Source organism: Siphateles boraxobius, unplaced genomic scaffold (assembly GCF_051911475.1).
Source record: "Siphateles boraxobius isolate OS27281-9 unplaced genomic scaffold, OSU_SipBor_1 25, whole genome shotgun sequence".
Lineage (NCBI taxonomy): Eukaryota > Metazoa > Chordata > Actinopteri > Cypriniformes > Leuciscidae > Siphateles > Siphateles boraxobius.
The window spans coordinates 32,085,484-32,106,347 of record NW_027508866.1 but is presented as its reverse complement, the minus strand read 5'-3'; the positions used below and the strand labels follow the sequence as shown (position 1 = coordinate 32,106,347).

General features: G+C 38.9%; 3 protein-coding genes across 5 annotated transcripts in view; 2 read left to right on the top strand and 1 right to left on the bottom strand.

Annotated features, from left to right (window-relative positions):
- zcchc9 (zinc finger, CCHC domain containing 9) overlaps positions 1-11,128 on the bottom strand; it is a 33,244-nt gene extending 22,116 nt beyond the window's left edge. The window contains exons 1-2 of one of the 3 annotated variants that reach the window (XM_077243540.1): positions 11,009-11,128; positions 4,846-5,030 (exon numbers count right to left, since the gene is read on the bottom strand). The gene's annotated coding sequence lies outside the window, so the exon portion shown is untranslated. Of the gene's footprint in view, positions 1-4,845; positions 5,052-10,834; positions 10,863-11,008 lie in introns of those variants that run through there. The other 2 variants (XM_077243542.1, XM_077243541.1) reach the window with 2 other exon arrangements.
- On the top strand, positions 299-11,094 carry LOC143750469 (zinc metalloproteinase nas-4-like). The gene is made up of 9 exons (XM_077243544.1): positions 299-349; positions 415-461; positions 3,125-3,206; positions 3,444-3,558; positions 3,739-3,911; positions 4,391-4,472; positions 4,586-4,707; positions 4,987-5,051; positions 11,030-11,094. The coding sequence occupies exons 1-8, from the start codon at positions 328-330 to the stop codon at positions 4,989-4,991; spliced, it is 648 nt and encodes a 215-aa protein (XP_077099659.1). The 5' UTR covers positions 299-327; the 3' UTR covers positions 4,992-5,051; positions 11,030-11,094.
- On the top strand, positions 6,326-11,094 carry LOC143750468 (zinc metalloproteinase nas-4-like). The gene is made up of 9 exons (XM_077243543.1): positions 6,326-6,532; positions 6,794-6,853; positions 6,919-6,965; positions 8,420-8,501; positions 8,745-8,859; positions 9,040-9,212; positions 9,698-9,779; positions 10,575-10,696; positions 10,967-11,094. The coding sequence occupies exons 1-9, from the start codon at positions 6,493-6,495 to the stop codon at positions 10,969-10,971; spliced, it is 726 nt and encodes a 241-aa protein (XP_077099658.1). The 5' UTR covers positions 6,326-6,492; the 3' UTR covers positions 10,972-11,094.
- Positions 11,129-20,864: the final 9,736 nt, after the last annotated feature.

The following is a 20,864-nucleotide window of genomic DNA, read 5'->3' as shown; positions in this document are numbered from 1 at the left end:
TCCCTTTTACTGGTGGCATGGTTTTTTGAAGGTACGTCATTTTTCCACTTATCCCACAAATCTTTTACAAGTTCTTAAAGAATTAATTATAAATATAGTTTACTTTCATGGTTATAGCATGTAGGTTGATATAAAGCTGTTTTTGTGTTTATAAGTGCATGGAGTTCCTGTGAATACACTGAAGGGTCACACTGATTTGCAGTTTCATGATGGTATAACTAATTTTTTTTTTTTTTATAAATACATTTTAAAATGTAGTAATTTATGACATAATATATTTTATCTACAGCTAATATTAACTTGTTGAAGAGTGGACCGCCTCTGAAAATGCCAAGTGAAACAGTTCTGGGTAAGACAACAGAATGACCCATAAGAAGCTTTAGTCCTGACATGACCTGCCAATGTCTTTAACAGATTTTGAGGGAGACTACGCTGTACAGGAGGGGGATGTCATTCTACCTGTAAGCCCAAACTATACTTTTATATTCATAATGTTGTTCCCTATATAGCCTACAGGAGACTATTACTAGTAGGCCTAGTCATTTGAGTCAAGACACTACAAGTAAAACTTGTTTTTTTTGCATGCATTAGTACATTTTGGGCTATTTTGTCTCTTACATACCATCTTTGATAGTACCATCAAGATAGTGGAAAGAAAACATCCATAATACACATTTAAAGGGATAGCTCACCCAAAAATAAAAATTCTGTCATTAAAAGAAGTTATTTTCTACTGTATGCATTTCAGAATTGAAAAATCGTCTGTTAATATAAAAAAAAACAAAAAAAACATCCCTTAACCCTCTGGGGACGGATTGGGCGGTACCGTCCAAAATGGCATACTTCTACAAATGTGTAATTATCTTAAACTATTAATGATAGAGAGGTGCGGTCTTTTTTGCTGTTTTCCTCAGATTCCGCTGAAATCAGAGATAACTTACCCGGCTTGTAAATATACACACTTCCTTGTTGCACAATACCACTACGTACAAGGCCAATGAAATCATTGTTTGGCAGATTCTGCGAGCAACAACCAATGGAAAAATTGCCTATGGAGGAATATTTTTCTTACCCAATCAGAGGAAGGTTACCATGACGTATTCTAGCAAATCAGAGGACTCTGTAGCCTTGCAAGGGATGGTACTATTGCTGCGTTCCAGTCCACTTTTAGACATGCACTTGCAAACTTCACTAAGCACTTCCCCTCAGGGGAATTCCTGCCGCCATATTGAAGTGCATTCCACTTTGTGAAGTGGACGAGGGAAGTTTATATGGACAGACCCTCGTTTCCTCGATTTTGACCAAGGGAGCAAGTCTACTTTATGTACACTTCAGGCAGCTCCATATACAACAATGCAACACGATTGTGACGTCACTGCAGATCTCGTCTTTTCACCATCACCATAAACAACTCTATGATATATTAGATTTTTTTAATATAAAACAACCCAAACACACCTATATACATTTGGATGCTGCATTAAACAAATTCTTAAGGGGAAAAAAAATTGTAAATAATAAATCAACTCCATAGCTGATTCCAAGTGATCAAGGGGTTAGGACGTTCCAGTTCAGCCAATTGCAGTTTCCGCCAGAAGTGGGCACTCGTGCAACGTAAGCACTAACGCACATCCGAGTGAACGAGACAGAGGGAAGTTAGCGAGTGAAGGGCATGTCCATTTTGGACTGGAACGCAGCCTAGTAAGGGATATGACGCAAACAGCAAATCGAGTGGAGTGGATGAGACAGAACGAACAGAGGCTTACGGAGCGGATTATTACAGAACACAGATTTATATGAGAGACAGAACAATAATATAAATACATATAATTATAGCATTATTTATTGTTTTAGCACTTATGATGGCAAGCAGTAAACTATTTGCGATGGAACAAGCTCCGAAACAATTACTGGAGAGTGATGCGGAGAAAGCATTGCTTAAAATCTAAGCATTGCTAAGAAAAACTGTGACTATTTGTAAATTTGTTCTTTACACATTTTATTTAACAATTAAACATGTCTGTCTAGCAAAGGCTTTGACAAATATTTTTTGTTCAAAAACTGTTCACTATTGTTGTGATTTTCAGAAATAAATGACAAACATCTAATTTCCGTTTTTGAAATTCTCTAGTTTACATTTTTTCACTCGCTTTCTTTATAAAAACATTACATGCATGCTTATGTTAGCTTAGGGTCTTCTGAATCCATAGATACCAGTGTTCCATCTCCATTATGGTTTATAAGCCCAAATGTAAAAATAGAGAAAACGGACCAAAAAGGGCTTAGTCCCCAGAGGGTTAATTACTCGCCCTCATGTTGTTCCAAACCCGTAAGATTTTAGTTCATCTTCGGAACACAAATGAAGGTTTTTATTTTATTTTTAATTCTTTTTATGAAATCTGAGAGCTTTCTGTCAATCCATTGACATCTACACAACTCGCACTTCAAAAAGTTCATTAAGAGATCGTAAAAGCCTAAATTCAATCTGTTCGTCATATAAAGCGATTGAGTCTCTTCAGAAAATTTACTAAACCGCTCAATTCATATGGATTAATTTTATGATCTCTTTATGAACTTTTTTTTTTAAGTGGTGGTTTTCTTTTTTGCATCTGTAGTGTATCTTTTAAAGTTTTTTTTTTTTCTTATGCGTTGAGCAAGAAATCTCCATGTCAGCAGCACGTACATGGACCAAACTGGTTTTATTCCTATCTATATTTGGGTGTTTTTTAGATAAAAATTTTATTCCTAAAATATTTTGAGAAATGTATATATTTTTTTTTCGGCTGTTGACAACAGTATTTTCTTATTTATGGAGTGATAAAGAGAGAACTCACTGTAGAAACCTAACTAACTAATCAAAAAATGAAATCTGAATTTTTAACCTGGCTCCTGTTCTGAAAATGTAATTTTAGTGCTTGGTGCTTATTTAACATTTCAGAAAACTTGCAATGGAAAAATGGTTGTCTTAATGTGCAGTGATTAATCAACAGGGGAAGTTTGCTGATGTCTATTAGTCATCTGTTGTGTCTTGCACTCTTAAACATCAGGACAGGGCAGGTTGCCACTTGTGTTTATGTAAAACAACCCTGTCCTGAGAAAAGAGTTCAGACTCTCTTTTCTTTAGAGTGACAGGAACGCAGTGAAGCAACTGTGGGAAGAGGTGGATGGATACATTTCGGTGCCTTATGAAATTAATTCTCTTCTTGGTGAGTTTTCTTGACCCAACATACAAGAGATTTTGATATTGCTTGATGCTGAAAAAGCCTTTGACTGGGTAGAGTGGGACGACTATCTATTCTGCACTGTAGGAAGATTTGGCCCAAATTTTATATCGTGGGTTAAAACCCTTTTTTGCTGAGCTTATGTTGTTTGGTAATATCAGATGGTGTAGAAATATTCTGAGGAATAATGTTTATTTTGTTGTACATGTTTGTGGCCTTCAGAGTCCAGGACTGACAATATTCTTAAAGCCTTAAATATGATCTCTGAGAAGACCTGCATTGGGTTCCATCCACATACTAATGAAACTGACTACTTGCACTTTGAGTTAAGCAATGGGTGAGTCACAGATTTTAGTTTAAGAAAAAAAAATTATTTATAGAGACTTTTACTCATTGTCTTTGCCAGGACACTTTCCTGTATATTTCATTCTGGTGTATAAAAAGTAATTTTTTCCATCTAGTTCCGACACAGAACATTTAATTGTGCAAATAAAGAGTTATTTGCGGTTTCCTAAAGGTGTGCATCTTACGTCGGCTGTATGGGGGGTAAGCAGCCTATTCTGGTTGGGCCGCTCTGTAGGGTTGGGAACATCTGCCACGAGGTCCTTCATTCACTCGGCTTACACCACGAGCATTCCCGCCGAGACCGTGATGCGTATATCACTATAGTTTATGAGAACATTGCCTCTGGTATGCATACTATTACATTCATTCAGCTTTTCTGTGCTATCTAAAAAATCCTGCAGGATTGCTGATGGAATTCCTTTCAACATTTTGAAACCTAAAGGGCTCAAAGAACCAAGTAGAATCCTCTAAAATAATATTCTACTAGATAAATTCAAATGGGGAATTTCAGGTTACCAGTAGCCTTTTATTTGATTTTATGATTGTTCCTTTTTATCCCATTGGGACTGGTTCCAAATTAGACTAATTCCATTAGCAATAATTTTAGGGTCCACCCTATTTTATTTATTATATAATTAATAACTGATTTTAGTTTGTATTCATATATAATATTTTATAGTTATGTAATATTTAGTTATACATCACTTAGTATTCATAAATATTTATACTAAACAAGTGTGTATATATACACGAGCAGACAGTAAAGGTGGTAGAGTAATTAATGCATCAGTTATTGGTTGTACTCACTGGTTTGTATTTTACAGGGAAAAAGGACAATTTTATGGAGAAGGCAGGGAACACCCTCGGTCTGGACTATGACCTGGAATCAATTTTACATTATGGAAAGTAGGTGTTCAAGTCAAAATGTAACCCTGAAGTAGTTTAAATGACTATTTGGGTGCATAACGTAACACGTGTGTTTGGCTGGCCAAACATTTCATTAGTATTCTGTTTTGCAGCAAATATTTCTCTCGCAATGGAAAACCTACGATTCTGCCCAAAAAGAGCGGGGTAAAGATCGGCCAGAGGACTCACTTGAGTTATCTAGATGTGCAAAGGCTCCGGAAGCTGTACCATTGTGGTATGTCTTAGTATTTGCTTTTACCATACGCTGAGAAATATGCAGTATGGATAATAATGCAGCATATGCATTATGGATGAGGAAATGTGCGTGCAGACCTAAAAATAATGTGATGTTATTGACCTGTCAATCACTAACCTGGTGAGGAGAGGAAGTGAACTGGGTTGATAGCAGTAACTCGAAGTGTGATGGGGTTATTTTGTCCTTGCCATTGTACTGGGGGTTTGACTTTGAGAGTTGAGCTGCACTTCTTGAATTAATTGGCTTTCTGCATTTCAGGCTAGAGACAAAACTACCAAGCGATACCTTGATGCATCCAACTACTCTGTTTGACAGTCTTGAATTGTCATTTAAAGGACACTAAAACAAATAAAGGTTTGAAGAGGACAAATAAAGGTTTGAAAATCAAAATATGGCTCATTGTGAATTTGTCAATTATATTGCCATCTGTTTTAAAATTAATTCATTGAGCGGTCCTCCAGTTCACAATTCTAAATCTTAAGGGATAGTTCACCCCAAAATTAACATTTTCGTTATTAAGTTGTTCCAAGTGTTTAAAATATCTTCTGTTTTCAACCGAAGAAACAAAGAAGTGAAAATTGTCATTTACTCACCCTAAAGTTGTTCCAAATCTGCATGAGTTCCCATTGACTTCCATAGTAAGAAAAAAATTCTATGCAAGTCAATGGGTGCCGTCAACTGTCTTGTTACCAACATTCTTCTTTTGTGTTCAGCAAAAGAAAAATTCATACAGGTTTGGAACAATTTGGGGGAGAGTATTTTTTTTAGGTGAACTATATAAACTTGAATGAACTTTTTCCACTCAAAAACTGAGGTGCATAAGCTCAGACCTGTGTCAATTAATTCCAAAAAGAAATAAAAAACCTGTGCTAATGAAAAGAAAACAAGTTGGCAAAACCAGATAAGTTACAATAATATATGGTACATTAGTATAAATTGATATAACCATAGTTTCTGTTAAAATACCAGTCACTTCACTAACAAAATTCTTCCAAATGCACCCTGGGGACTATACAAATGCCATGGCAATATCCTTTTGCTTACCATGAAAGTGCTTTGAAATTCCATTGTCAAAAATGTAAATATTCAGTACGATCATGGTAACGTTATACAACAAAGTCCCAGTCATAACATAAAAATTTGAACAACGATAATTAGGCTACATCTTAACAGAAACGAATCTATTATGATTTACAGTAACAACAATAAAGGCATTAAAATGGTACCCTGTCAAAAACTATTGTCACCATGGTTACATTTTACATGTCGAATAATAAGGGATGTTTAAGATGCCTCACAGAATAGAGTCATGAATAATCACAAGTAAGGAACTTATTACTGTAAAATAACCGTTGTTTTACAATAGTAGAACATATTCCGGCAGCTAACGCATTATAAAACATCCCTTCTTGGCGTAAATATATCTCTTGTAATAAACTAAATAAAATTAATAACTTGTACACGCTCACCGCACAAGAAGATTTTCAGATATCAGCTGTCAGCAACAAAACACAGCTCGACGCTCACGTGTTTATTATTACTGCGTCCCACCAATAAATGCATCCGGAATGAAACTACAACGTGAGCGTTATTGGTTCCACCAGTCATGGTGATCGGCGACACTGAAGTTCATTGCATTAATTGTCAATCATGAGCCTCAGGTGGCTGAATACTTTGCAAATCCAGGACGTGTTTGAAAGGACACGGTTGTCTAGTCGCTTCATACGATATTTCCCTCTATCCAAAAGTTAGTAGCTGGTAGAAATGCTGTTTTCCCTTTTACTTGTGGCATGGTTTTGTGGAGGTACGTAATTTTTCCACTTATCCCACAAATCTTTTACAAGTTCTCAAATAATTCATTCTATATCTAGTTTACTTTCATTGTTATACCATGTAGGTTGATGTAAAGCTGTTTTTGTGTTTATAAGGGCATGGAGTTCCTGTGAATACACTGAAGGGTCACACTGATTTGCAGTTTGATGATGGTATAACTAATTTTTTTTTTTTTTTTAATAAATACATTTTAAAATGTAGTAATTTACGACATAATATATTTTATCTACAGCTAATATTAACTTGTTGAAGAGTGGACCGCCTCTGAAAATGCCAAGTGAAACAGTTCTGGGTAAGACAACAGAATGACCCATAAGAAGCTTTAGTCCTGACATGACCTGCCAATGTCTTTAACAGATTTTGAGGGAGACTACGCTGTACAGGAGGGGGATGTCATTCTACCTGTAAGCCCAAACTATACTTTTATATTCATAATGTTGTTCCCTATATAGCCTACAGGAGACTATTACTAGTAGGCCTAGTCATTTGAGTCAAGACACTACAAGTAAAACTTGTTTTTTTTGCATGCATTAGTAGATTTTGGGTTAGTTTGCCTCTAACATACCATCTTTCAAGATAGTGGAAAGAAAACCTCCATAATACACATTTAAAGGGATAGCTCACCCAAAAATTAAAATTGTCATTAATTACTCACCCTTATGTTCTTCCAAAAACCCGTAAGATTTTAGTTCATTTTGGGAACACAAATTAAGATTTTTTTTTTTTGAAATCTGAGAGCTTTCCGTCCCTCCATTGACATCTAGACAACTGACACTTCAAAAAATTAATAGAGATCGTAAAACTAATCCATATGAATTGAGCGGTTTAGCTCAAATTTTCTGAAGAGACTTGATTGCTTTATATGATGAACAGATTGAATTTAGGCTTTTATTCACATCCAAATTCATCAACTCGCACATCAGTTGTGGTAAACAGAAGTTTTACTTTACGTGCGAGAACCAATGAGGATCATTCTTGTTACACAGCACATTTGAGTTTCAGCAAGAACCAATGAGGTTTGTTCAGAATCAGTTGAGCTTCAGTTTGTTCGCTGATCAATGTTTGTTTATAAGCCTAAATTCAATCTGTTCAATAAAGCCATCAAGTCTTTTCAGAAAATGTACTAAACCGCTCAATTCATATGGATTACTTTTATGATCTCTTTATGAACCTTTTTGAAGTGTCAGTTGCGTAGCTGTTAATGGAGGGACAGAAAGCTCTCAGATTTCATCAAAAATATCTTCATTTGTGTTCCGAAGATGAACTAAAGTCTTGCCAGTTTAAAACAACATGAGGGAGAGTAAATAAAGACAATTTCTTTTTGGCATCTGTAGTGTATCTTTTAAAGGTTTTTTTTTTTTTTTTTTTTTTTTTTTTTTTCTTATGCATTGAGCAAGAAATCTCCATGTCAGCAGCACGTACATGGACCAAACTTGTTTTATTCCTATCTATATTTGGGTGGTTTTTAGATATTTATTCCTAAAATATGTTTTAGTTTCCTTAATATGTTTAACCTGTTGACAGGTGTTTACAGTGAGAACACTTTTTATCACTCCATAAATAAGAAAATACTAACTAACTTTAACAACAAAGTGAAATCTGAATTTTTTACCTGGCTCCTGTTCTGAAAATGCATGTAAATTTAGTGCTTGGTGCTTATTTAACATTTCAGAAAACTTGCAATGCAAAAATGGTTGTCTTAATGTACAGTGATTAATCAACAGGGGAAGTTTGCTGATGTCTATTAGTCATCTGTTGTGTCTTGCACTCTTAAACACAAGTGACAACCTGCCCTGTCCTGATGTTTATGTAAAACAACCCTGTCCTGAGAATAGAGTTCAGACTCTCTTTTCTTTAGAGTGACAGGAACGCAGTGAACCAACTGTGGGAAGAGGTGGATGGGTATATGTCGGTGCCTTATGAAATTAATTCTCTTCTTGGTGAGTTTTCTTGACCCGACGTACAAGAGATTTTGATATTGCTTGATGCTGCAAAAGCCTTTGACTGGGTAGAGTGGGACGACCATCTATTCTGCACTGAAGGAAGATTTGGATTTGGCCCAAATTTTATATCGTGGGTTAAAACCCTTTTTTGCTGAGCTTATGTTGTTTGGTAATATCAGATGGTGTAGAAGTATTCTGAGGAATAAGGTTTATTTTGTTGTACATGTTTGTGTTCTTCAGAGTCCAGGACTGACGATATTCTTAATGCCTTGCATATGATCTCTGAGAAGACCTGCATTGGGTTCCATCCACATACTATTGAAACTGACTACTTGCACTTTGAGTTAAGCAATGGGTGAGTCACAGATTTTAGTTTAAAAAAAAAAATTATTTATAGAGACTTTTACTCATTGTCTTTGCCAGGACACTTTCCTGTATATTTCATTCTGGTGTATAAAAAGTCATTTTTTTCCATCTAGTTCTGACACAGAACATTTAATTGTGCAAATAAAGAGTTATTTGCCGTTTCCTAAAGGTGTGCATCTTACGTCGGCTGTATGGGGGGTGAGCAGCCTATTCTGGTTGGGCCGCTCTGTACGGTTGGGAACATCTGCCACGAGGTCCTTCATTCACTCGGCTTACACCACGAGCATTCCCGCCAAGACCGTAATGCGTATATCACTATAGTTTATGAGAACATTGCCTCTGGTATGCATACTATTACATTCATTCAGCTTTTCGGTGCTATCTAAAAAATCCTGCAGGATTGCTGATGGAATTCCTTTCAGAATTTGGAAACCTAAAGGGCTCAAAGAACCAAGTAGAATCCTCTAAAATAATATTCTACTAGATAAATTCAAATAGGGAATTTCAGGTTACCAGTAGCCTTTTATTTGATTTTATGATTGTTCCTTTTTATCCCATTGGGACTGGTTCCAAATTAGACTAATTCCATTAGCAATAATTTTAGGGTCCACCCTATTTTATTTATTATATAATTATTTAATAACTGATTTTAGTTTGTATTCATCAATAATATTTTATAGTTATGTAATATTTAGTTATCCATCACTTAGTATTCATAAATATTTATACTAAACAAGTGTGTGTATATATACACGAGCAGACAGTAAAGGTGGTAGAGTAATTAATGCATCAGTTATTGGTTGTACTCACTGGTTTGTATTTTACAGGGAAAGAGGACAATTTTATGGAGAAGGCAGGGAACACCCTCGGTCTGGACTATGACCTGGAATCAATTTTACATTATGGAGAGTAGGTGTTCAAGTCAAAATGTAACCCTGAAGTAGTTTAAATGGCTATTCATACTTTGTAATCACGTGACTACCATGGATACCTGGTGGGCAACAAACGCTGACAAAATGGCCAATACTACAATCAATTATACAGTGAGGCTTTTTTGTTTTCCAGGGCACATTAACAAAACGTTTAATGACACTAATAACACTAAAAAAAATACAATTACTAAATATGAATAATATCAATAAAATGATAAAGGCCTAAAAACAGTCTTTAGTTCATGATCAGCTCAACTCTGCCATCTGTGAAAATCAAAAGCAGCTTCAAAAACTTGTTTAAAAAGAAATATTCTTCTTATTTTTACTCTAATTTTTAATTTATTAATGTAGGTCCACAAGAGAAATATTAAGCCAGTAAATTAAGACAGGTGTCGCTATATCGAAATATCCATCGTCGTCTCTGAGAGAACACGGCGTTAATGCAGCGATAGATGCTGAAAGCTCAGTCCGTTTCTACTTTCACTTTCGGGGAATGAGTGCGTTTACATGCACGTTCTTAACCCGATTATGCTGAATAATAGTACATCCAATTGCACAACAACTATCTGGCATGTCGTTCACACCTCAAAACACCAACTTTTTTTATATTAAAACTGGCGACGTCCTGGCAAGATGCTTGATTAGTTTACTGGACGAAGTTCTTGCCCGCCAGCCAGTACTTGTGACGTCACGTGCAAAGTATGAATTTGGGTGCGTAACGTAACACGTGTGTTTGGCTGGCCAAACATTTCATTAGTATTCTGTTTTGCAGCAAATATTTCTCTCGCAATGGAAAACCTACGATTCTGCCCAAAGAGAGCGGGGTAGAGATCGGCCAGAGGACTCACTTGAGCTATCTAGATGTGCAAAGGCTCCGGAAGCTGTACCATTGCGGTATGTCTTAGTATTTGCTTTTACCATACGCTGAGAAATATGCAGTATGGATAATAATGCAGCATATGCATTATGGATGAGGAAATGCGCGTGCAGACCTAAAAATAATGTGATGTTATTGACCTGTCAATCACTAACCTGGTGAGGAGAGGAAGTGAACTGGATTGATTCAAAGTGTGATGGGGTTATTTTGTCCTTGCCATTGTACTGGGGGTTTGACTTTGAGAGTTGAGCTGCACTTTTTGAATTAATTGGCTTTCTGCATTTCAGGCTAGAGACAGAACTACCAAGCGATACCTTGATTCATCCAACTGGTCTTTGACAGTCTTGAATGGTCATTTGTTGATCACAGAGGAATTCTGAATCTAAGAGGACAAATAAAGGTTTGAAAATCAAAATATGGCTCATTGTGAATTTGTCAATTATATTGCCATCTGTTTTAAAATTAATTAATTGACCGGTCCTCCAGTTCACAATTCTAAATCTTAAGGGATAGTTCACCCCAAAATTAACATTGTCGTCATTAAGTTGTTCCAAGTGTTTAAAATATCTTCTGTATTCAACCGAAGAAACAAAGAATGTTGGTAATTAAACAATTGACGATAACCAAGAAAAAGATTAACATAAACTGTTTGGTTACCAATTTTTTTCTAAATGTCTTTTGTGTTCAACAGAAGAAAGAAACTCATACCTCAAAAATTAAGTTTATTACAATATAGCAGTGGCAAGGTACACAAACCTCGGCCTCAGACTGAATCCAGAACATCCAAATCTTAAACCTTTTATCCTGTTACAGTTTACCACTCTTAATGTCAATGAAGTTGCTCTTGTTGTAACAGCTCTGTTCTGTATGTTAATGAAGTTGAGACACCCAATTGTCTGAGAAGGTTCTCTGTGTCCCATTCTACAATTGACTACCATTTGCTCAGGATCAACCCAAATGGAGAAGAAACAATACAACTTCACTTCCTTCATCTCTATTATAATTAAGCCATTTTGGGGATGAGCTCATTCTAAAATATATTTTGGAGTGGAATCTGGGTCGAGGCAGACTACAATTTCTTACAGTCCCCTCTCTGATGCTCTTGGCCCAAAGAAGCATCACATCCACTCCCTTCTCACAGATTACACCTCCCTTCTCTATTGGGCAGAATTATCAAAGAGACTCTTCTAAAATTTGGCAATATGATATACAAACATTTTCTTGGGTGTGGGTGATAAGACATTTAAGAACCAGCACAGCCAGTAGGAGTGTCCTAAAGCGATCATTAAGTTATCTGTAATTCGACGTTTAAACAGAGAACACATAGCACAATGCATTGGCAAATAATAAGACACATTCATACATACAGCCGTTTTAAAGGTTACATTCAAAATTAAACCAGAAAAGGCAATATCTAAGTCTCTATCATGCATTTGTTATGCCAAAATCTTGTCTTTTTCTTCAAGGCCTTGTTGGGATCTCACAATGTCTCACAACTCAAGCACATTTGCCGGCCCTCATTCAAATTAAATTGGCGTCTTTTACCACCTGGTTGCAGCGGAAACACCTCCGTGAACCTTCACCTCACGTGAACTTCTCAACTCGAGATTGCCCCAACAGGTGATCTCCAAATCCGCTATTGGTATCCGAGGTAATTTTTAAATAATTAAGGTATGAAAAAATGAAAACCAAATCAATTTAATATCTGACTTAACACCTCCCACTTGAGCTCCTGGTTTTTAAACCTAAGGAGGTCACACAAGTTCTTCACGCTTCTGGTTGCTCTTCAATAGGGAGTAGGATCACCAGATGTCTGACATGTCTATGAAGTATTGTGGCAGGGATCCTACTTGATAGTCTCTCAGTCCCTTTGCCGCATGTCCTGACTGGGACGGGGTAGCTGGGAAAGGTTCTCACATTCACATCTCTCACAATGCCTTTTCTGTCAGTATTGACACTTGACTACTCTGCCCAACTTGTACTGACCTCTTAGGGCATTTTGGTCAGCCAGCCAGACCACATCTCCCACTGCAACATTTCTGTTTGGTATGCCACTTGCTTCTAACAAACAGATTTGGACCAGCTAACTGGCTCCACTCCTTCCAGAACTTGCTGACCTCTGCCTGGATACTTTGGAATCTTTTGTAAGGGTAACCTTCAAAATGGAAATCCCCCGGCTCCCCTTTTGCACTGGCCCGTCCCAATAAAAGAGTTAGCACTGATGTACTCCACACAGTCTTCCCGGCTTTGAGTCCTGGCATCTATGGGCCTCTCATTTGCCAAGTTGGCTGCCATGAAGAGAAATGTCTGAAATTCCCCCCATGTGAAAACTCCATTTCCACCAAGGTTGTTCAGGGCCCGCTTTTCACTATTCGAACGGCTGCCTCTGCTGCCCCATTCCTGTGCGGAGAATCTGCAGGGTAGATCCTCCAAAACCACTCTGTGCCATGTTTGGTTACTTCCTCCTTAAGCTCAGACTTGTCCAGATGTTCCAAAAATGTGTGAAGCTCCTCAAGAGCAGGTTTGGCTCCCACAAAGTTAGTACCAGGATCGGACCACAGTTTTCTGGGGTGTCCTCTTATTGAAGTGAATCTTTTGTAGGCCAGCAGGAAGCCTCCAGACGACTGATCGCTCACTACATCAGTGTGTATCTCTCTTGAAGCCATGCAGCAGAACACTATTCCCCAGACTTTCAGTTTGACCCTTTTTTTCACCTCATCCTTCACCTCATAAGGGCCAAACAGGTCCATGGTTGTGAACTAAAATGGCGCTGCTGGGCCTCTTCGCTCAGGTGGAAGGTCACTCATGATCTGCTGACACTGTCTTGCTCTGATCTTTCTGCAGATCACACAGCGGTCTACCATTTTCTTGGAAAGTCTCTGACCTTTTATCACCCAGGCTTTTCTTCTCATCCTCAGAGGGTTCCTGCTATTACCTCATGGTTCGCTTTGTGGGCTTCTTGTGTTAGCAATGTAGACACCCACGCCTCATAAGGTAATATCGGTACTGCAATCTTTGTCAAACATTTGAATCCTGCCTCCACACACAAAGAGTCCAGATTCCACATCTTTGTACACTGCCAACCTGTTTAGTGTAGTGTCTGAGAAAGTTACACCTTCCTGAGCTGCAAGAAAGATCTCTGAGCGCATCCTTACGCTCACCCACTGTCAGTACAGCTTCACTGCTCTTTCCTTTAAGTGACTCCGCCTCCCACTTCGCTTTTCTTCTGGTCTGGCCCTTCATCTTAAGCCACATTTTGGCGGCTCGCCACACCCAGCCGATGACTCTGGTCAGCCTGGATAAGCTACTGAAGCTTCTCACGTCCACAAGATTCCGTATTACCCAGCCAGATGGTGGTCTTGTGATAGGAAGAGTTGGGCTGGCTGTTTTTCCTTCCTTTTAGATTCTTTAAGACTGCCTTTGGAGCCTCTCCAGGGCTGACTTTTGCTTGAGCTCTGGTCGCTGATGCTGAAAATGCCTTTCTCTGCAGCTTGTTCGCACTCTCTGGCATGTGATGCAACTACTTTTGCTGATCTTACAGGCCACTCCTCTATTGTCCATTTCAGGAACTCTGGTCCATTTTGCCATATGGAATCCTCGTTTATTACAAGAGGAGGTACTCCTGAAGATCTAATGTCAGCTATGTTTAAACCTCCCGGGATCCACCACCAGTCTGCAACTGGCCCAGCTTTCTCACCAACTCTGTTCGCAAAAAAAGTCTGGTACCCGTAACTGTCTCTTTGAATGGTTCCCAGGACTGTCTGACTGTCGACTAGATGGAACCATCGCTCAATCTTCATCCAACCATGCTTTTCGACATACTTCCTGAGCCTGGCTGCAAACACTGCTCCGCAGACCTCAGCCTTGACTACATCCTCTTTCTGATCCAGCTGCGTCAGCTTGGCTTTTGATTCAACAAGCCGGACCTCAACACCTTGACTTGTTCTCCAGCTCAGGTACATCACAGCTCCATAGGTTTTCTCACTTCCATCTGAGAATGTGACTCCCCATGGTTCCCCTTTCCAGCCAGCTTGTGTGAGACTCCTCTGGAATTTGACCTGTCCAAGCTGAACATACTCTTCAAACAACTGAATGGCTTCTGCTCTGAGGCCCTCTGAAAGTGGCTTATCCCAGGTTTCCCGGGTCAGCTTTCACCCCCTGATTCCTGAAATGCTCTCCTGACTATGATGGCGCCCTTCGGTTTGGCAGGTGTAACTAGGCCAATAGGGTCATAAAGCCCAGCAACGTGGCGAAGCAGCTCTCTCCTCGTGAGTGGGTTTGGTGCCTCAGATCTCACCTCATCTGCGAGAAGATCCTTGCCCAGTCTCATCTTCTTTTTTCTTTTGGAGAAGTTGATTGAGGTCATCATGTAGAGCCTGTCCTCTTCGACCTGGTATCCAATTCCCAGGGCTTTGTTTTCCTCATCCCTCATCTGATTTGGAAGGATCAGACTTTGATTTTTTTCCTGATACGTCAACTGATTTCAGGCCTTCTCCTGCTGTTCCTTGCCTCCCACTTTGGCCTGACCAGACCCACGGTTTGAGAAAAAAAACCACCAGCTCTCAGAATTTCATCCACTCATCCTGTGATTTTGTCCAGTTGCTCCAGGTCATTATGGGAAGTTAACCGTTGCCAGAGCGCTGGCGCACTGAAGCGTTTTTTTGTTTAAATAGTTCAAAATTACTATCAGATTTAAAGTTATTACCTTGACAAACTATACATCATTAAAAAGATAAAAGACTCAAGTTTCAGTATTTGACCACTATTGTATTCTAAGAAACTTATAGTGACAGATATGTCTTATTTTTTGATTACATAACTCCTGACACAAATTGAGTCGATACCTTTAATATGAATTATGATCGTCAGCCGGTCTCATTCAGAAAAAAACTCCTGTGAGGTCGTCATGACAGCGCTTGACAAAACAACGTCTCTCAGGGCTTTTAGCTCAAAAATGTGCAGATTTGGAGAAATATTGATAGATTCTCATAGGTTTACTTCAGATTTATATAGACAGGAATAATATTGATTGAATTTATACCCAAATGGGCCGTTGTAATCATTATGAACGCTGGATACTCTGATGTACTGTGTTTTCAATCCATACTGGCAGCCTGAGGGTGCCCTGTGCACATGCAGTCCATATATGGAACACATGAAGAAGTGCCATAATCATGTGACATCCAGGAAGTCCCGAAACAAAGCTTCCAGAGATCGCCGTAACATGCAGATAAAGACGTTTTGAAGACTATAAACATGATTGCAATGATATTTGATTTACCTGTGTTCTTCGAGCCATGTCAGGTATTTTCATAATAATAGATTATATTTATAATGTAATGCTAATCGATATAGACTTTATCATTGTGTAGAATACCATTACATAATATATTTTCTGTCCGATTTTTTTTTTATTTTTTTTATCTGAAGCCAAATCAGATCACAGAAGGTTGTTTAAAACACTCGACTTGCATTATAAACTAAGTTTGGAGAACAAACATGGTTTTAATCTCATAAATTGTCATGTATTGATGGTGTGCTAAGCTAACATGGTAGCTAGCCCTAAGATGCACATGTATCTCATCTAGGCCATAGCAGATAAGCTCATGGACCCTCTCTGTCCCTTTACAGGTCTTGACTCTGACTCTCAGCAGATATCTCTCAGTGCTCACCCTCATGGTCATCCACCTACTCCGTGGACAAATAAGGTTATCTTTTCTCTTTGTAGTCTCATTCTGTCTGCAGCTTTATAGGTAATGTAGTTTGTGTCTGACGCCAGGTGCACCAGAGTCCTGACCTTCTGCCCTGCATTTGAAGTGACCTCCATCAGCATCATGAGGACAGGAAGCTCACGCAGGCCATATCTTGTTAAAAGTTCAGACTGGTTCCTCCCTGTGGTGCTTGTACAGTATGTGTGCAGTCTTGTTGGTGAAAGCTCTTCTGCACTCTTCAGCTAGCTCAGGAAAAAGTTTAGCCAAGAAATCCTCCTGCTTTTCTGTCAATTTGCTCCTCACTCTGCTTCCTTTCACACCCTTCACCCCTCCCCGCTTGAATTCTCCTTTCGGGCAGAGAAAGTAATGGTGATCTGAGCTGCTTCCCTTCTTACAGTCCTTGTTTCTGCATAGGTATGCGTCTCTGCAATATCCTTCATCATCATGACATCCAAGACATTTTTTGCAGGCTCCCAGCTTTTTCAAAACAGCCACCTTCTCAGGTAGGTTCAGTCCTCTGAACTTCCTACAGAAGATTTTGTTGCAGTGTCTCCCATTTCCGCACACAACACATACATCTCCCAAATCAACTTTCGTTTTGGTTCTTGTAGAGGCATATCTTCTCTCATATTTCTTTTCTGGACGGTCTGATTTCTCCATCTTCTCTCCAATCCTTAGCTTTTCAAGCCTTTCAAGAATCTTTTCCTGATTTTTCAGAAATTTTAGCAGCATGTCAAAATGGTTGTCAGGGGTGACATTATTGCTTGGATTCACCATAAACACTAGCCAGTCTCTTTTTATAAAGTCTGGTAACCTGCTCTCTATTGACTTGATTACCAGGGGGTTCCTTAATGCACCAGAATTGCCTAGCTCTGTGAGATCTACCAGAGCTTTTTCTACAGACTGTATGAGGTCAATGACTCTCCTTGGCTGGTTTCCCTTTACAGGAGGAATCCTCTCTAGCTCTTCAAGGATTTCAATGGCAATGGTTGACTGATTTCCATACCTATTCTCCATGACTCTGAATATATCCTCAGCAGTCTTGTAAGTTGACAGTCTGAGGTCTCTTAAAATCTGGCTGTCCACACTGTCCAGGAGTTGCATCTTCTTGACCTCGGCTGATCCAGACGGCTCCCCCTACCTCTGCAGGTTCTCCCAGTCTTTTCTCCACCTGTGATATCCTCTTTTGCAGCCACTGAAAATGGGAAGACTAGTAGGCTTAATTCTCACAATTGGTGATGCTGGTGTGGGCACCACCCTCTCTCTCTCACCTCCTGAAGCTTCGGTGGCTAGCACCCCCTCTGCAATCCTCCGTGCAGTGACAAATTCAGCTTTTCTTAGCTCAAGCATGTTGTTGGTTGCTTTCAGGTCTTTGATTCTGCCTTCTAGGTCCCCTCTTCTCGCCATGGGGACCCATTGCTCCCAGGCTGACATTATTCTGCTAGCCCCCTTTATCCGCTTCTCCAGGAGTGCCAGGTGCACCTCATATCCCTCCAGGTTAATACCTCAAACAGGTAAGTTACTAGCTTGATCACAGGCCTTTGCTGCCTCAGAGATTGCTGTTGTGAGCTCATCCTGTCCATATCTTGACCACAGGTTCACTTGTACAAGGTCCCTCACCTCCTCAAATCTTTCTTCACTTTCGCTAGCAGTTCTCTGTCACCCTCTTGCTGCTCTCCAAGCACTCCATCCTCCTCTTCTGACATTTGAGTCTCATCCAACAATGCAGTCATATAGTCATCATTTGCTTCCAGAGCTTTCCTTAAACAGCCAGATAGCCTATTGAACTCCTCCCTTAGCTCTGTTTCCAATATGGTTTCTGCCGCTCTACTGAGGAAATTGGCTTCTCTGGTGAAGTTGCTTTTTGCAGTGGTCCTTTCTCTCTTGAGCTGTTTGACTGTCTTCTCCAGAACATCTTCTGCCATCTTGTCCTCCTAGACTGTACTGCTCTCTTCTGCGTCAACAGCTTTCTCCCTGGATGCTTCAGGCCTTTTATCCTTTGACGTCCTCACTGCTCCGCATGGCTATCAACTGTCGACTTATCTGTGGTGTAGCTTCAGTGACTGCCTTAAACTCGAAAAAGGCTTAGGAGACGACAGAGGACACTTGGACAACTCGGTTCCTTAAAATCTTTTTTCTTTAAATTTATTTAATTTTCCAAAACCATCAGTTGTAATTCATACATCACTGGAGTTTAATAGGTTAATAACCTTTAAATGCAATAAAAAAAAGAAAGGCATTAGATCAGTATTAATTTAGAAATAAATAGTTATTAATCACATCCAAATATACAAAGCAGTTCATCTAAGAATGAAACCATTCAACTTTAACCATAGCTCTTAAATAAACCAATTAATCACGCGTCTCCAAGCATAACCATTATATCGACTACGGACTTAATTGAATCACGTTCACATTTCCACTTAGAATGACGTAATAAATGTAAAGAAACAATGTCATCCGCTATCATGACTTGCATGCTTTTTCATTTTGTCATGTGTATTGTCAATTTTCTCAATGTGGCATCCTTTATCCACATGTGTGCATCCAATAGACAATAATTTATTTAATGCAAATGAGTAGTCATATATTTGTCTCTTCATGTGCAGTAAGTCTGTGTCTTTGTGCATTTCTTAGAGTGGGTATGTCCTCTGCCCACTTGTTTTCCATCTATGTGCAAAGACTGCTGTCTGTAGTCTCTGAAATGGTTTGATCTCTTCTTGTTTCTTTTCTCATTGTTCATTCTTTTTCACATGGACCATACCGTAAGTCCTTCTAGAATAAGCAGTCACTGGTGGTGTTCGAGTCTGTGCCTCTTCATCAGTTCCATCCATCCCATGGTTGGTCTCAGGGTTTCTAGGTCTTTTAGGCCTGGAGTTTTGGATCTTGCAGGTCTGGAAATCTCTGTATTCTGTTCTTTTTCTTAAGAAAATCCCCTGGCTCCACTGGTTCCTTGTCCTTCAAACGACCATGTCATCTTTCTCCAGGAGGTTACACGTTTCAGACAAACATCTCGATGCTTATATCTGAAACAATGATCAAAAGAAGAGGTTGCCCCTCTTTCCCCCACAATCATCTTTTCACATTCAAACATCAAAATCACAGAAGTTTAATCTCAAAACATCAAACATCGGTAATGTTTTTTAAAAATTATTTCTAAACATAATGCCATTAAAACATTTATTATAAATTATAAAACATTTATTATAAATTACAAGTACATAGCAATGCCAATAAAACATGTTCCATAAATTAATAATCACCCCCCTTTTGATAGTAAACCTTTTTCTAAAATGTGTTACTATCATAAAACTAAATCTAATTTGCATCAGCATCTACAGTCATGTTGCTCTTGCAGTGATATGTTTGACAAGGTGTGAATCGCTTCATTTTCTTTCAACAGTGCCAACTGGATTTCTAAATTGCCTATTTTCTTAAGCAAACCACGATAGCCCATCTTTTTTTGTGTGAAAAGTGACACTGTCTTGCCTTGTCCCCCATCGTTCCACAAGCAAAACAAACTTCCTGATCTTCCTTTCTTTTCTCCAAACAGTGCCTTGCAATGTGACCATCCTTTCCACCTGCATGACAGACAAAGCTTTGAAGAGGTCTCTCATTGTCTTGACAATCTCTAGCAATGTGACCAGCTTTTCCACATGTATAGCAAAGAACAACACCTTCTGAATTTGTTCTTGCAAATCTCCTTGGTCTATGATGGAAACCATTATACAATGTAGTAGAACATTCTCTCCCGCCAAAGGCAGCAACTGGATGTCTAGATTTGGCAGTTTTCATTTAACTATTTGCATAGCTTTATTGTTGGACAACTGTGTCATTTTACCAATAATGTCATGGTATTCAGAGAGTGGTGTCACAAGCATCGTCACAGCAGACCGGGTGAGTGGGTCACATTTGTTAATCAAGGCAGACTTGAAACTGACATGATTCTTAGTAATATCAGGATTACCACTGAAAGTTTTAAACATCTCCAATAATCGTTATGAAAATGCTGCTGGATGCTCCCCTTTCCTCATGTGCATCTATGATATTTTACCCCAATTAACTGACATCACACCTAAGACTTCAAGCAGTGCCTTTTTCCTCTGACTTATTAGCATTTCTGTCCTTTACTTTCTGAGTTAAGGCTCCAGACAAAGTGTCAGGCAAACACATTCTTAACCATACGCATGCATCACCATCTGTAAACTGGTAAACTTCAGCATATTCCTCCCAAGTTTTTCAAAAAAATCTAATGGGTCATGTTTGGCAGGATCAAATTTCCCAATATTCTTGATCACAACTTCTAATTCATTTGGATTTAAACCTCTGACTACAGTAGAAGTCATTGGTTCTTCCCCTTCACTATTGCGCATAGTCGTTGTAGCATGGACTGGTGCCATGGGAAACCTACCTGTACAGTCAGAGTATTGGCTACTGAATGACTGAGAATCTTTTTCCCAACCCTCAGCACTGT

What these genes read in the sequence shown, in the direction of transcription:
- LOC143750468 (XM_077243543.1), top strand. Translation starts at nt 6,493, where the DNA reads ATGCTGTTTTCCCTTTTACTTGTGGCATGGTTTTGTGGAG. An exon ending in AGGGGGATGTCATTCTACCT is followed by an intron (nt 6,966 to 8,419) that starts GTAAGCCCAAAC and finishes TCTTTTCTTTAG; the next exon opens with AGTGACAGGAACGCAGTGAA. An exon ending in TCAATTTTACATTATGGAGA is followed by an intron (nt 9,780 to 10,574) that starts GTAGGTGTTCAA and finishes TCTGTTTTGCAG; the next exon opens with CAAATATTTCTCTCGCAATG.
- LOC143750469 (XM_077243544.1), top strand. Translation starts at nt 328, where the DNA reads ATGCCAAGTGAAACAGTTCTGG. An exon ending in TGAAATTAATTCTCTTCTTG is followed by an intron (nt 3,207 to 3,443) that starts GTGAGTTTTCTT and finishes TGTGGCCTTCAG; the next exon opens with AGTCCAGGACTGACAATATT. An exon ending in CACTTTGAGTTAAGCAATGG is followed by an intron (nt 3,559 to 3,738) that starts GTGAGTCACAGA and finishes GGTTTCCTAAAG; the next exon opens with GTGTGCATCTTACGTCGGCT.